We start from the raw sequence: 17,763 nt of genomic DNA, 5'->3' as shown, positions 1-17,763 counted from the left end.
ATCTATCTAAGTATCTAAAGGGGCTGCAGCCAGCAAGTATATAATATTATAGAAATAAGTTTCTGATTGTTGAATAGAATATTTTTTGCTCTATTTTTTAACAACCAACAACAACAGTGTCAAATGTAGCAATCTAAAATGCAAACCCGAAACAGGTTTTATAATTATTTTCGAATTATAAAATTTTTTTTCCGAATTAAATTCCCCCCCCCCCAGATGGTCATATCGGAAAAACGACTATTTCTAATTTAATCTGGTCCGGTCCCTTATACGCCTGCCAAATTTCATCGTCCTAGCTTACCTGGAAGTGCCTAAAAGTTGCAAAACCGGGACCGACAGACAGACCGACAGACCGACAGAATTTGTGATTGCTATATGTCACTTGGTTAATACCAAGTGCCATAAAAAACGAAAAAGGTGTCGGTTTTTCTGTAACGAATATGTTTTGCTGTAATGAATTGTTACTTGGTCTAGTTTACTTGAAAGAAATAAACCAAAATTCAGTAATAATTTTTTTTTTGGTGAGGGGTGGTGGTCTGAGCATACGATGCAAAACGGGTTAACTATGTAAAGATGTATGACATAGTGGAGGAACCATAAAATTTCTAGACTTTGGGAGGGTGGTGGTCAGAAGTTCACCTCCTCAACGTGTGTGCCCGCTCATACTCCTTAGGAAATACTCCCCATACTCTTGAATTTATTGCCATTAAGATAGACTACCATGTGTTTAAGTCACATCACACTGAAAACAGTAAATTAAAAGATTTTAGATTAATTGAAGATTGTTGTAAAATAAAAAGATAGTAAAATAAAAAGATAAAAGGATTGACAAAGGGACGTGTACGAAGAACAATGTAATGATTAGCATATTAAAGCACATTTAATTTAGTATTAGACATAACAGTAATCATGCCAGCATTGGAGAAAAGATGTTAAAATACAGTTGCAAGTATCCCTTGTTTCATTTTTTTCTCTCTTTTTTAAGATATTTGAACTGCCTCCAGAAATGATGACCCAGATTCTGTCTTCAATTGAGATTGGTTTGACAACTTATGGTCCAAACGTCACATCACTCTGTTGTGATTTTCTACAAGCCGTGGCCTTATTTATCAAGCGAAAAAACCTTCAAGGTTCACCTTTATATCAGGCAGCTAGTCACTTTCTAAAGGCAAGTAAACACCCTTTCTACTTCCAAAACGAAACACTCGTCGTAGAAAACACGTGAAATTTTCAATAGATTGGGATGTAGAAGGAGTGTGCGTTGCTGTCTTAGCCTCAGGTGGCATGGTGCTGCTGTGAGTTGTTAGTAGTAGCAGTAGTATTACGACTGACCTGGAAACTTCTATTGTCTTTCGATTAACCTTTCAACATTTCATAGCTTGGGTGTTCGCTTTTTCATTGTACTGTGCAGTATTTTTTGCTGATTACCTTGTAATATTCTTCGATGCTCCTTTCATAATTTTTTTTTTACAATTTTCCATAATATTTTGTTGAAGTTCTTGTATATATCAGGCAGATAGTCACTTTCTGAAGGCAAATGAACATTTCTACTATTGCTACTACTAGCCAATCTTCTCAGTAATAACCTGAGGCCAACACAGTAGTGTGGTGATGTCAACTCAGAAAATAGCCATGTTAGTATCCTATCAGTATTCCCTAAGAGTGGTCACTCTTCGACAGGGGGTTATTACTGACAGGGGGTTTCCAGTCTCGCTCCATCGATTTTGCCGATATGAGGTGATAGTTAAGTGTCACCTGAGTAATAAGGTTCTTTGAAATAAGGTCCTACTTTTGTTTGATGTAAATGAACAAGAAAAAAAACTGTTTTAGGACTTTTTGGAACTCATTTTTGTGGAATCCTTATTTTTCTTTTTTTTTCTACAGTATATTGGGTTCCATTTGGCACAAGGGCTAGGGAATATAGAATTTAAAGCCGAATCATTAAATGGAGAAGTTAAAATAACAGTAAAAAAGTAAAATATATAAAGCTTAAAATAACAAAATAGAGATTTTTTGTTAGTTTTAATTGAAGAACGGAATATATCTGTAAAACATATATTTAATGTTAAAATGTTGAAAACTCTATATAAAATATGGAACCTTTTTTCCGTATTTTCTAGATAAGTATTTTTTTCTAATTTGTTTTTTTATGTTAAATTAATTTTAAATATATATTTATTTATGTCATATTTTATATATTCATACTTTCTATTTAAAAATAAATCTATAAAATAATTTAATCAGGCTATGATGTTTGAATGTACTTCGAACTAGTTTGACAACTTTCCTGAAATTGAAAATACAATTGTAGAGTAGTACAACTGTTTATCTTACTTAAAATTTGAGCAAGTTCTTTATTTTTCATCATGATGCCGTTTTCATTTATAAAATAAAATAAAGTATACAACATACATTTTATATTCGAATATTGAATCTCTGCTTTGAATTTAGACTTTTCTATGTTATTCTAAATAAATGTTATAAAATAAAACTAAATGTAAAATGAAATGTATGCCTCAAAACATTTTGAAGCATATAAACAATTTCCCAGTAACAGATAAGGAGTTTGTTTTTTCTTCGTAAAATTGAGGGGGGGGACAAACCTTGTCTTAGCTACAGGAAAGTGCCAGTCATGATAAAAAAAAAATTGAAAGCGACGCTAGCTTACCATAAGGCTAGTAAAAATTATACCGGCTAGTCTTGAACAACGAGTGAAAAAAGTTATTTGAAAACTGACCACGATTCCATTATTATAATATTTTTTTATGTATCAATAATTGGCGTCAATAATTGTCTTGCAAAGTCAAAAGGTTTAAATTTCAAGTTTTATTGCATTGTATCAGATTAACGACGCTTATTGACTACTAAGGTCCTTGCGTCGACCCTACAGTGCTGCTAAAGCTGGGTTTGATCTATAGGGCCCATATTATCAAGCTATGGTTTAACCCACTGCGCTACCATACGACTGGAAGTTTTATGAAAGTCATGAGTATAATAGTTCCAATTTAGCGCCAAAAAACGGCCTTTGAATTAGAGAAGAAAGGTTTAAGAGAAAAAATAAACAAACCCATATGGTTTCAAAATAGGAACTTAGCTGCACTGAAAGTACTGGATGTTTCACTTCTCGTGCCACACTTTTAGCTGCACAATTGTTATAGACTAAGCTAATTATCTTTAGAAATGATAGGGATGTCGGCTTTTTATTATGTATCAATAATTGGCGTCAATAATTGTATTATATATTATTGTGTAATTTTTATTATGTATCAATAATTGGTGTCAGTGATCTTTAGAAATGATTCGGATGCCGGCTTTTTTTATATATCAATAATTGGCATCAATAATTATCTTGCAAGGTCAATAAGTCTAAATTTCAAGTTTTATTGCATTGTATCAGATTAACGACGCTTATTGACTACTAAGGTCCTTGCGTCGACCCTACAGTGTTGCTACAGCCGGGTTCGACCTATGGGACCCATATTATCAAGCTATAGTCAAACCCACTGCGCCACCACACAACTGGAAGTTTTATGAAAGTCATGAGTGTAATAGTTCCAATTTAGCGCCAAAAAATGCCTTTAAATTAGAGAAGAAAGGTTTAAGAGAAAAAATAAACAAACCCATATGGTTTCAAAAAAGGAACTTGGCTGCACTAAAACATTGAATGTTTCACTCCTCGTGCCACACTCTTAGCTGCACAATTGTCATAGACAAAAATAATTATCTTTAGAAATGATGGAGATGTCGACTTCTTTGGCCAGGGGCTTTGGAAAAGGGCTAATTGAGGAAAAAACTGAGTAGAGGTATTTCTTTAGGAAATATTTCGATGTGGGTACCCTGCCAATGTGACTCTTGTTTGAGAATTCCTACATGCGAAAATTATCCTGTAATAAATAGTCCACCTCAAAAATTATCCGCACCATCCCACAGTCCAAATTTGCAACCCACCCGAAGAATTACTGAAACTCAACGACAGTCAGGTTTCCTCAGTCGCTTTGAATTTCCAATATTTTCACCACTAACAACGAAAGCCTTAATTTTGACAAATTTACTGAACTGAAGGTGCTGTCAGAATTAAATCAAACTGACGTTATAGCTGTTACAGAGGTACAGTCTAATGACCAAAAGTCTCTTCGTTTGTCAAATTATTCAGAATTTATTAAGCTCTGTCTTTTGGATCACCCACTTGGAAAAAAGGGAGGTGGTGTTATGTTTTTACTAAATGCAACCTTTTCCCTAAAATTTTTCCTGTTCCTGATTTATCTGAGTACGAAGAAATCCTTGGGCTAAGTATTAGACCTAAAATATTCCCCCGTCCCTATAATATCATTGCAATAGCTGTCTTCTATTACTCACCAAACCAAAATATTGATGCAAAACGCAAATTTCTCCAGCAGTTGCAGACCATTGCTGATTTTGTTATCTCTAAGTAACCAAACGCCGGACTTTTTCTGGTGGGTGACGCCAATGAACTTAAGATGATTTCAATTTGCTCCTCCCTAAAAGTTAAGCAAATAGTTAAAATACCAATAACTAGGGGAAATACCTCTCTAGATGTCATTCTAACTAGTCTGAATAGTTTTTGCAGTCCCCCCTCAGCTTTGCCTCCATTGGGTAGGAGTTATCATTTTTACCTCCTCCTGTTCTCCTCTTTTAATTTTAACCATACATTCTCAGTAACTTATGGCTCTTTCCGGCCCCTCCAAAATGCTTGCCTTCTTTCTTTTGGAAAGTGGCTGAGTATTGAGGATTGGTCTAATATCTATAATTTGCATGATCTTGATGACAAAATTACTACCTGTCACAAAAAGCTAAATGATAAAAATCTAATTTCTTTTCCAGAAAAAAAAAATATTTAAAAAGTGCTCCAGTGATAAACCATTCATTAATCAACCCATAGAAGTGCTAATTAGAAAAAAATTGAATCTTTTCAGAAATGGTAAACTGCATGAAGCTAATAAAATAAGAAAAGCAATTAGAAAGGAAAAACGTAAATCTTCCCGATCCTACTACGAGAACAAGGTCAAAGAATTGCTTACCAATAAACCACAAAATTGCTATTTCGAGGTAAAAAAAAAGTTGTGTGTTAGGAGTCTAGACCAGCTTGATTTCAACCTACCTGAATCCCCAGAAATTACTGCTAATAGTCATAACAAGTTCCATGCTTCTATCGTTCAGAGCCTTCCGGCATTGACTTATTAATTACCTACTGATGTTCTCCACCTGCTTTCCCCTCAATATTTCCGTCTGAGATCGAAAGAAGAATTAGGAAACTACGAAAAACAAGTGTCTGCCCTTTAGATATCCCGTTTCCTCTTATTAGTGCCTCTAGTGACTTTCTCTCAAAGCCCTTGTCTGTTATTTTCAATGAAATTACTGAGTCTGGCAAGTATATGCAAATCTGGAAACAGAGTTTATAACCCCCTTGAAAAGAAAGACGAAAAATCTAGTTTTTGAAGGTGTTCGTCCTATTTCATTCACTCCTATTTTCTCTAAACAATATGAAGGATTCCTTGCAGATTGGCTAAAAGAGAAAATCCCACCTGTTACTGACCTGAGACAATCCGGGACCATCAAAAACCTAATTGCTGGCTAAATTTAATTTCCATTGACCTTCAAAAAGCATTTGATCTTTTTAACCACAATATTTTAGTTAAGAAATCTGTAACTGATTTGAATATAATTCTTTCCTGGTTAAATTTGTTGCCTCCTTTTTATCAAATAGATCATAGGTCGTCAAATATCAGAATAATTATTTCAGTCCCTTCCCTGTCCACATTGGAGTACCCCAAGGTACTTTCCTAGGTCCAATTCTTTTTTTTATGATGAATATTCTCGCTAAGGAATTTCCCGACAGATTTGGATGCAAATTTTGAAACAGGTTTAATTACCCGCTTGACAAAGAAAGACGGAAACCCTAATTTTAAATGTGTACGTCCTGTTCTACTCAGTCCTATGTTCTCTAAACTAAATGAAAGATTCCTTGCAGATTGGCTAAAAGAAAAAATCCTACCTCTTACTGAACTGAGACAATTTGGGAGCCTCAGATTCACTTCTACTACCCATTACCATGTTTTTCTTATCAGGTCAACAGGGAAAACTCTCGAAAAACCTAAATGCTGGGTAAATGTAATTCCCTTTGACCTTCAAAAAGCATTTGACCTTGTTAACCGCAATATTTTATTTGAGAAACCCGTCACTGATTTCAGTATTGATTCTTTCCTGGTTAAATTGGCTGCCTGCTTTTTATCAAATAGATCACAAGTACTCAAATATCAGAGTCACTATTCTAGTCCCTTCCTGTCCGCAATGGAGTACCCCAAGGTACTACCCTAGGTCCCCCTCCTTTTTTCTTTTATGATAAATAGCCTCAATAAGGAATTTCCCGACAGATGGAAATTTGTGGATGACCTAACGGTTGTTGAAACCTGCAACCGAAACTTAGTAAGCAACCCTATGAGTATCCTCAATAATATTGAAGATGACGCCGCGGTCGTAGACATGAGATTAAACTCCTCTAAGTCCATGATAATGCCAATATGTTTCCTTAAAACCTCGCCCCTTTTCCTCAACCCTATCCCCCCAGATATTTCTGTGTGTTCCTTTAAATTACTTGAGGTTACAATTTCCTGTAATTTAAAGTGGTATATCCACGTTAAAGATATTGTCCATGAAGCTAATACGTCCATGTCTCTCCTTAAGCTCTTGAATAAATTCAATCCCCCCTTCCCATTCTTTAAGGATCTATACTTTGTCCGTCCTTTGTCCGTCCGCATCTTGAATGTGCTTGTCCGATTTGGCATCCTGGCATCTTCCGTGCCGAATCAGAAAAAAATGAATCCATTTAAAAAAGAGCCCTGAGAATAATTTTTAAAGAAGCTAAGGTATCATACTCGCTCCTTCTAAAAAAGGCCAGGCTGGGAACTCTGTATCAGAGGAGAGGAACGTTTTGTGCCTCCGTTTTGCAAAAAATGCAATAATAAATCTTCGGAAGGAAAACATTTTCCCCAAGACACTCCCCATCCAGAAACTGCCTGTCGTTTACTGTTTTTGAACCCGTTTCTATCTTGTCCCCCATCCGTTTCTTAACCTCCAGGTATGAAAAAACCTTTGCCCCCTTCATTACTGATAGAATAAACCGCTAGTTTTCCTTTTTTTTTCTTTGGTACTGGTTATACCCAAGTTTTATGTTCGTTTGATTCTTTTATTCGCTCTCCCTTGTTTATATGTTCTCTTTTAAATCTTTTTAACGCTAATTTTATCTCACTCTTTTTTAGTTTTGTTTTAGTTTTCACCTTTTTAACTTTCTGACATTTTGCTGCTTAATTTTTTTTTACTAATGAATGGCTTTGCCTTTCTGATTTTGTTGTTTTTGGCATTGTTTAGCCCGTTTTTTAGTGGTTGTGCTATTTTTATTATTCTTGTTTTATTTTTTTGGTTTTATGACTCCGAAATGCGAATTCGGTCCTTCGGGGCTTGTGACAGACTATTTTTTTAATTAAATATCTTACTTCGTAATACTGTGGTCACATTTTGCATGCTTTAGTATGGCACAAATTTGGAAAATGCCATAATAAATGCATTTAGATGTGTAACCATTATATACATTATTATATATACTAATAATGTATGAAATAAATACAGTAAATGTTTTTTAGATCTTACCCCTTTTCCATTTGTAAATAGAATGATTAGACGAGAAAACTTAGGACAACAAAGAAACCAGGATATTCACAGCAAGTGAAAAAAGAAAGAAAAACGGAAATATTGGTTAAGATCTCTGCTCAGTTGTCATCATTGCAAACATGACAGTAAAAAAGTTAATAAAAGCTTATGAAACATAATAAAAAAAACAATTTCAAAAATAAAATAAAAATTGAAGAGTCACCTTCTCCAATGAACAATAAAAAGGGGCCTGAATAATTAACCCTGACATTAAATGAAAAATCAAGGTTTCATTTGAGAATCTATTTTGCTTACAGTTTTTATGTGCTTGTTTTGGGTTTTGGAGTATCGAAATTTTCATTTGGATATAAAATAACTAATATACATGGATATATTTTGTAATCATGTCAAAAGTATGAGAAATTGAAATTAATAAAAGCACTGTAAACAGGGCCGTTCAAAGGGTGGGGGTGATCCAGGTAAGCTGCCCTGAGCACTGTGACTGAAGGGGGCGCTGTGAATGGAATCTACTTTTTTCACGTTTTAGTCTGGAGGGGAGTGCCGGGATAATCGGATAAATGTTCCCTTGGGTGCCACAAACCTTAGGAACGGCCCTGAGTGAATGGGGTTAAGATGGTTTTTCCTAGGTTCATGTCTTTTGATTGACTTTTCTTTTACTTTTTATTCTTTGTGCGCTGAGAACGAGCGAGTGCAGGTCTCAGCAAAAATATTTGAGGTTTTCTTCTTTCTTTTCACTGGCTGTGAGTTAATTCTACCTTTTTGTTTAGCGAGGCTTGAAGGTCAATAAGGTCAGTGCTTAAGCAATCTTACTTAAATCATATGATGTTCAAGTAGGAGGAAGTAGTTTTGCCTAAGTTGTAAAATAACTTGGAATTTCCCCGAATTATAAAGAAAAGAAAAGTTACATCCCGAAATACATAGGGCCAACATAGTTTTCTCCTTATCTAGAATAATGCCGTCCCTATTATCACTACCTGCAGTAATATTATTTTTCTCAAAAAAGAATTTTTCTTATCTGTGGATTAACGACACTTCTCGAATAGTACTCCTTGCACGAGGTCTCAAAAAATATTTTTTTTTTTTCCAGTGCAGAATTTGAAAAAAAATATTTTATATGAAGCAATAAAGGTTTCCTTATCAGATTGCTTTGGATTTTATTATTTGCCAGGATACCTCGTTTGAATTAATGGCAACAGCAGAGCAAGCTAAATATTTAAATAAGCCGCCCGTAGCCGAGTGGATGGCACATTGGACTTGTGATCTTATATTCTTTTGGATGCAGGTTCAAATCCTGCTGTTGCTAAAAATCCCCAAGTCCTGGCTTGGGTTTGGGGTCAGTTTCGTGACTCTGCAAGCTCAGCCGCCTGTGGTGGAGATGCAATGGGCCATTGAAGCGTAAACCTTGACCCGGTAGGGTCCCTAAACAATATCTAAACAATTATTATTCCTGGACATGAAAAAAAAAGCCATAAAATTGAATATTGCTGGATAATTGAAAATTTTTGACAAAAACAGTATTCTACCTTATTATTCAGATCAAGAAATTAAATTATTAATTTAATTAAATTGAAAAATCAGTTTGACTTCCCACGGGACGTGATGTCGCCAACTGGTTATGAATTTCGAATAAGATAAAGATATATTTTCCTACAAAAAGACAAAAGTCATGAAATAAATAAAAAGCACAAATATAATGATCACCATGGGATTTTGACAAAATGGTACAAGAATTCAGTTCAGTAGGGTTAGGAACAAAATGAGAGCATTTTAGAGCACTGTCCACAGATGTGGATGTTATTTGGAACGATCTAGGGGGAACACCCCTCTTAGAAATATGTAATTGATTGTAATTAATAGAATTCATTTGTAATTCATTTGTAATTAATTCTAAATTAATTCTGAATTTGTAACGTAATAATGTAATTAATTTAGATAACTTCGAAGACCACACTGCCTTTCCATGACGAAAGTAAAACAGTTCAAAATAGGGATGAAACCTTTTTATTGACAGTGAACAGAACAAACTAAACTAAAGGAAAACTAAAGGAAGTGGATATTTCTTCAAATTCTATAATTTCAAGTTTTGACATAGTGTCAGTGTATACGAGTATTGATGTAAAAGCCGCAGAAATTCTTCTTGAAAGAAAGATACTAAGAAATTTGGACATAATTAGTGGTGAAACAGTTTTGGAAGTCGGTGTAATTATGAATTTAGTTAGGTTGTGCAACACGTTCTCTTATTTTTTTCAATTCAGAGGAGGTTTTTTCGAACAAGTAAATGGTTTACCCATGGGGGCTCCTTTAAGTCCTTTATTAGCAAATTGTTTTGTAGAAAATATTGAAACAATAGCTTTAGATTCATACTTTTTAAAACATAAATTTTGGGGGAGATATATGGATGACATAATTTCAGTATGGAATTATGGGGAGGAGGAATTAAAAGGTTTTTTGGAACATAATTAATTTTTGGGGAGGTGATTTAAAATTTACAATAGAATTAGAAGAGGATAATAAACTTCCTTTTCTGGATGTTCTTCTTTTAAAAAATGAAAATAGTCTGGATTTTAAGATTTACAGAAAACCTATTAACAATAACAGATTTGTGTCGTTTTTCTGCGGTCATGCTCGCCAAATAAAAACTGGTTTAATCATATCCTTAACTGACCGCATTTTTAGAATTTGCTCTCCAAAATTCATTGAGGAGGAATTATTGTTGTTAAAAGAGATTTTATTAAGTAACCATTATCCGGGTTGGTTAATTGACCAGACTTTTTCGAAAAGAAGGAAAAAATTTCAAGAATTTTCTGACGATATTCTGGAAACAACAGAAAAGAAAGATATTTTTGTTCTCCACCATATGTTCCAGGGTTGAGTGAAAAGCTTAAAAGAATTTTACAAAATAATGGCTTAAAGGTAGCTTTAAGAGGTAGTAATACTTTGGCTAGTTTTTTAAATTCTGGAAAGGATCGAACTTCCGTAAAGCAACAAAGTGGGGTTTATAAAATCACATGTACTTGTGGAGGCTCTTATGTGGGACGTACTAACCAGAATTTAAAAATGAGATTGCTACAACATCATAATTCTATTTCATCATCTTTAAAGCAAAATACCAAACCTTGAAGATTTCACGTCGGCCCTCTCGGAACATATCTATAATTTTCCAAATCATTTTATTTTGTTTGAAAATGTTTCTTTGATTTCTAGGGACCAAGGGTTTAAGCAAATTTTCAGGGAAACAATCGAAATTAAAAAAAAAAAAATATTCAAGAATAATTCCATAAACAGAGATGCAGGTGAATTTGGATTGAATTCAATTTATGATAATTTACTGAGTTCAAATAAAGTAAATATCACCTCATCTAAAAGCTATGGCCTCTGTCCACGTAATATGTCAGATAAATCTAATGAACCGGAACCGAAAAGGTCAAAGAGACTGGCTTCCGCTGTTGCATTGAAAAAAATAAGAGCAATAAACTAAATGTAATTAGTTTATTAGGTATAAATTTTGTTTGGTTTTATTCATATCTCTTAGTTTTACTGCTGATGACGAACACTGTATATGTGTTCGAAATATCCAGTTAAATTTTATATCTGTTCACTGTCAATAAAAAGGTTTCATCCCTATTTTGAACTGTTTTACTTTCGTAATTAATTTACTAGTTTTTAGTGTCATAATATATTTAATTTCGACTTTGCAACAAAAATTATGAAGTCAGCAAGATGCACAAATATGACGATCACCAAGGCATTCTGAACAAAATGAGTGGCATTTTAGAAAACTATTGCGCAGGTCGTGATGTTTTTGGACCGATCTAGGGGGAGTATCGTTCTTAAAAATATGTAATTAATGTAATTCACTTGCAATTCGAAAACAATCTATGAATTAGTACTGTTATAATGTAATTAATTCACTAATTTGTAATGTAATAATCTACTAATATGAATTTTTCAATAAAAACTCATGAAATTGATGTAATGCAGAAATATAATGATCATCATAGAACTTGAAACAAAATGAGTGGTATTTTAAAACGCTATTGTCAAGTTGAAGACTGTACAATGTTTTTTTTCGGACTAATATAGGGGAAACCTCTCCTTCCCTCTATTTTACTGGTAGACTTTAAGGTATTAAAGGCGAAAGTTATTAATAGGGGATATCATTCATCTCATTTTGGAAAGTTGTTGAATATTTTTCTTATAATAGATTTTGTTATAGTTTTATTATTCTTAAAATAAAATTGCATGTAAATCTTAGAAAAAGTATTTGATAGAAAAGGTGATGAATAACTTTCATGAAGGAATAAATTTTCTTTTTTTAGATTATGTTGGACCTCATCATTTCTGGAAAGATCTCATCTGAACTAATGACAACAGCGAGCAGTTCACTATATGCTTTAATCACTGCTTATCAGGTATGAATTTCCAGTGATTTTATTGTTCATATTCCTTTTTTTTGTTAGTTACGTGATTTTTTCTTCTGTATGGTGTTTTCATCTGTATGGTGTCTTCATCTGTATGGACCTCAATGATCAATACCTGAGCGACTATTGTTTCCAATGTACATAGATGACCTAATTTTCGCTGTTTGAAAGGAGAAACCGTTGTATTATTGTCATCTATGGCATTCTACGTTCCCTCATCAGGTATGAATTTCCAGGGATTTTATTGTTCATATTCCTTTTTTTATTAGTTACGTGGTTTTCCTTACCGAACACAACTTGTCTAAAATTTCTGTGCGCTTTCTTTGTGTGATTTTCGTGCATAAAATTTCTGATAGATGTCAATGTCACCAACTTAAACTTTATGGTCGTATTGGTTCATTTAATATGAAATAAAGTTTTACAAAAAAAGGGTTTCACAAAGAAAAGGTTTCACAGCCTAAAACGAGCAGAAACAGTCATCTAATATGAAAACTTAAAAAAACAGAAAGTGCTAAGAACGAATTAATGAAACTTGAAACGAACAGAAGCTAGAATGAATAATCAAGTCAAACTTAAAGCGAAAAGAAAATGTTACAAATAAAGCAGGGCTGAGCGTTCTTTTTCCATTCATCCTCAAAACTTCTGCATGGTGTTCCTCAAGGATTAATACTAGAACTACTATTGTTTCCAACGTACATAGATGACCTAATTTTCGCTGTTTGAAAGGAGGAAAACGCTGTATTATTGTCATCTATGGCATTCTACGTTCCCTCATCAGGTATGAATTTCCAGGGATTTTATTGTTCATATTCCTTTTTTTATTAGTTACGTGGTTTTCCTTACCGAACACAACTTGTCTAAAATTTCTGTGCGCTTTCTTTGTGTGATTTTCGTGCATAGAATTTCTGAGAGTTGTCAATGTCACCAACTTAAACTTTATGGTCGTATTGGTTCATTTAATATAAAATAAAGTTTTACAAAAAAAGGGTTTCACAAAGAAAAGGTTTCACAGCCAAAAACGAGCAGAAATAAAGTCATCTAATATGAAAACTTAAAAAAACAGAAAGTGCTAAGAATGAATTAATGAAACTTGAAACGAACAGAAGCTAGAATGAATAATCAAGTCAAACTTAAAGCGAAAAGAAAATGTTACAAATAAAGCAGGGCTGAGCGTTCTTTTTCCATTCATCCTCAAAACTTCTGCATGGTGCTCCTCAAGGATTAATACTAGAGCTACTATTGTTTCCAACGTACATAGATGGCCTAATTATTGCTGTTTGAAAGGAGAAACCGTTGTATTATTGTCATCTATGGCATTCTACGTCCCAGGTCCATAACCGTAGTTATTTTGTTTGGATTCTCTTATTGCTTCTGTCAATGATAGACTCCTTTCTAAGTTCTGTGGCCCCTTTCTGTGTTACAATAAAATTTGGGTAACCGCCCCTTAAAATTTCCGTTAGATAGCCATTTTGTTCAAGTCTAATAAATGTGCCTTAGGGATCCAACATTGCCTCGGACAAGTGTCGTAAATAGTGAAAATTGATAATTGTTTAAATATTAGTTTTGTAATGGAAAAGAAAAGGGTATGAAATATCCAAGGAATTCTTTTCTTTAAAAAGATTCAAAAAGAGTCATGTGAAAAGTCCAATAATAATTAAATTATTATGATAGTTCAAAATAGTTCAAAATTATATGATAGTTCAAAATTACTGCCAAATATAAACTAAAACCCAAAACGAACAGAAATTCAAATAAATAATCAGGTCAAATATTAAGATAACAGATTCTGATATAGATTGATAAATCCAAAACGTGTAAAAATTAAAATGAATAGTCAAGTAAAATTCTTACAAAGGATAAACACAAACTGAAGAATGGCTAGTGCCCCCATCTAAATTGCGCTTTTCTGAAAACTCAGTATATTCCAAAGATTTTTCTTTTATAATTGTAGCATTGAAAAAAATTCTGTTAAATAAAATTTTGAATTTGAATTGCTGATATTTTTCAGAATTAGTATCATTACATGGCAAACATACAGTTTATTGTTATTATTTATTTCTAGTCGTCTTGATTATTATCATGATTTTTTTTTTTCGTCGATACTTTGACAAATTAAAAACCATTGTTTAAAGTACATACAATGTTCAATAAAACGCAAATGATGCAGCAGGCTTTAGATTGCGTATAGGGAAGGAGGCAGTAGCTGTGCTCTTGTTTGTAGTACTTTCTATTCGTTTTGATTGTTCATTTGAATTTTTACTCATTTTATCATTTATTTATCCATCTATGTCAGTATCTTTTATCTTGGTATTTGAATTGATTATTCAGTTTAATTTCTGTTTGTTTTGTTCTCAGTTACTTATGGATATTAATTACTCACTGATTTTTGATCGTTTAAGTTTGAATTATTACGGGACTTTACTCAGTTTGTCTTGGGTTTTCATGTCACTATTTACTTATTTTTTATGGAAGGTTTTTTTTTTATTAGTTAATTATGAAAGAAAAAAAGAAGTAGGCATCAAATAAGACTGGATAAAAAGAAACATCCTTTGGAACAAACTGTTGAAGAACATCCTCAAAACTGGCCAAGAAAAAACCTGTTTAAGCTCTCTTGGGATACCAGAGTTTTTGCATGCCTTCGTTTTAATCAAATCAATAGGGTGGTAAAAGGTGGAGTTTTTATTAAGAATGGAAGGGTCATGGTAATCATATGGTTAACTTATGAAAGTGTCATGGTAATCATTTGGTCTACTGAGAGAGCTTTTGGATACATGAATTTTAGATAATTGAGGATAAACCTGGGGCACATGCGAAAAAATTTGAAAATTTAGAAACAATTACGGCAAGTCAGAGTCATCTTTTATGACAACTCTTATGACAGCTTTAACAACTGTCATGAAACTTGTTAACAGGAAGCTTTTATCTTTCTTGCCTTAAACTGTGTCATCAGTTAGCAACTTTACTTTTGCATATAAAGGTATTCAAAAGGAAATTTAACATCAAAATTATCGCTCAATTACCATTATAGTTGTTGCCTGTGTTTAATAAAACTTTTGAAAAGGCTATGCCTTCTCGTCTTATTGCCTTTCATAGATATTGGAGAAGTTTTTCATAATTATTAGAAATTTTGGTTTGGAGTGGAGTACTCAACAGAGTTTTATTGTGCACTCCTCTTGAATTTTTTTATTCTGTGGTTAGCATCTGGATTGATAATTTCTCCTTTGTTCATGGATGTTCTTGTTGCTGTTTTAGCGTTGTGCAATGTACTAATTTTCGCAGTTGTTTTCTTTGATTCAACCATAACGGATAATTTAGCAATAATGCAAACTAACTTCCTGTCACCTGTATTTCCTGCTGGTTGGGTACTCGACACGCTGGGTAGTCTGAAATGTCTTTATTTTGTAGATATTCTGGGATATTTTTGATTCTGTTGGTATTCTTGATATCCCACTTTTTGTTCTCTTGTAAGATTTTTATAAAATGCAACATGTATTCACGTCGGATTCAACTACTGAAGCTATTGAGAGCAATCGTCAACAAGTTATTTGGAAACGGCTCAGCTATTGAGGCCTTTGGAATACTCAAATTTACTTTACGCAAACGGATTTGAAATTTATAAGAACCAGGAGAGCGGTTACGCCTGAAAAGTAAAAATTCTCCGTATATAATTTTCTTTCCTTTAAGTTTTTTAGGAGGTAGGAGAGGAAGAGATAGCCTCATGAATGTGGCAAGTTAAGGTGTGGCAATTTGGGCAAGTAGTTGAGAAAAACTCAAACAGGCCCACTAAGTTTGAACCAACCTCCATCTCCGTTCTCCCAGCAGCAACAAGGCTATTATCATGAGCAAAAGCAATGTGAGAATCTAAAGAAGGTAAACCATGGCAATGGGCCTAGACAATTTATGATGAAAGACGACAGCAATGCCGTAAAAATTAGGGCATTTACATAAATTAGAAACAAAACTAGTCCTAGGTTCGAAGAATGATACCTGCTCTCCCAGGAGTAATGAGGGGATTCAGTAGAAGTATCAGTAAAAATAACAAAATACTAAAGAACGCAAACTACGATTATAGGCTTGGAATAATGGAGGATGACTTAGACGACTACAATACAGGGCCTCCAAATTTTTTTTCACAGAAATTAGGGCATTTTCATACATTAGAAACAGAACTTATCCTAGGTGCGAAACTCAATCTATTTTTTTCCGGACTTAGAAATGGGACTGTCATTGACAAAAGCAATAAGAGAATCCAAATAAAATAGCTACGGTTGTGGGCTTGGGACGTAGAATGCCATAGATGACAATAATACAACGGTTTCTCCTTTCAAACAGCGAAAATTAGGTCATCTATGTACGTTGGAAACAATAGCGGTTCTAGTATTGATCCTTGAGGGATACCATGCAAAAGTTTTGAGGATGAATAGAAAAGAATGCTCAACCATGCGCAGTGGAAGGATTTTTTCGAAAATCTAATTGGAAACCTTGGAAAATAGCTTTAGAAGTCAGAAAATTATTAAGACATCGCCTTCAAAGTTTTGCTTACACAGGCAGAAGAGATATTGGCCAAGGATTAGTTGAATCATAAGTCAAGCATTTAAGAAAATACCATGACGAAAGGAATTGTTAATAAGTTTTGTTATGGCAGAAATAACGGAGAAGCACGAACTTAATTGCTTTATTAGAAATGTCATCAGAGCCAGATGACGAGGAATTCTTCGATCCCATAACAATTTGAGTCATTTGTATATCAAACGCTTGTTCCATGAACATTGACTCAATAAGAAAATGACCCGAGATAAGACCTGAAATAGTATTGCTACGGAGAAGAATTAGCAGTATAAGTAATCCTTTTACCGAGACCAGGCAAATACGAAGGTATCTTCTCTTTGAACGTAAATTGGTTCCTTTTGAGTAAATTTTGGTGTGGAAAATTCTCAGCTATATGGCTTAGAAAGCTCCGCTTATGTGCATTTATCCTGAATTTTCTTTTGAATATTTTATTTCGTATTTTTTTTTATTCATTTACGGTTTCATTGTTTGGGCTATAAATAAATAAATTTATTAATTCATTAACCTTTTCCCAGGGTAGTTAAAAAAAAGCTAAAGAGAGAAAAAAATCTACTAATAATCTATAAAAAAAAAAGCAACAATCTACAGAAATATCTGAATTATCTGTGATGGGAGAATTTAAGATGTCAAATGATCCAGTTTAGCCTAATGAATCTTGGCCAAATTCAAATTCACAATTGTGAAGTCTTCTTTCAATTCAGAATGAAAATTTAATTTTTATCTGATTCTTATTAAAAGGTAAATCTCTAAATAACTTTGATAAAACGAGGTGGACAAAGATTTTTTTTTTTTTTTTTTTTACCAAAATGTGAACGTTCTTCAAGGTCGTGCAGTTAGAAAGCAAAACTCAAAATATGAAACGCTTACGGTAATGTATTCCGTGTCTTTTTTTCTCATCTTTTGTTTTTATTTCCTAGCTGTCGTTGAGAAAGGTTCATGGGGATGAATCCATGAATCTTAAATATTTGGTATCTTCGTTTAATGCTTGTGATGTTATAGTATTGTCTATGGATAAAAAACGTGTGCGTTTTTGTACTGTTTTGTGTTTTTTTTTTTTTTATAGCATTTATATGAAAAAAAGATAATT

At 33.4% G+C, this 17,763-nt stretch overlaps 1 protein-coding gene across 1 annotated transcript in view; it reads left to right on the top strand.

Annotated features, from left to right (window-relative positions):
- The window catches only part of LOC136041395 (exportin-4-like), a 45,147-nt gene extending 32,987 nt beyond the window's left edge, over positions 1-12,160 (top strand). The window contains exons 5-6 of the mRNA XM_065726048.1: positions 986-1,168; positions 12,006-12,160. Of these exons, the coding sequence (XP_065582120.1) occupies positions 986-1,168; positions 12,006-12,104 (282 nt within the window). The 3' untranslated portion in view covers positions 12,105-12,160. The remainder of the gene's footprint in view (positions 1-985; positions 1,169-12,005) is intronic.
- Positions 12,161-17,763: the final 5,603 nt, after the last annotated feature.

This window comes from Artemia franciscana, chromosome 2 (assembly GCF_032884065.1).
Source record: "Artemia franciscana chromosome 2, ASM3288406v1, whole genome shotgun sequence".
Lineage (NCBI taxonomy): Eukaryota > Metazoa > Arthropoda > Branchiopoda > Anostraca > Artemiidae > Artemia > Artemia franciscana.
The sequence above is the reverse complement of the archived record's forward strand: the minus strand, read 5'-3'. Positions and strand labels throughout refer to the sequence as shown.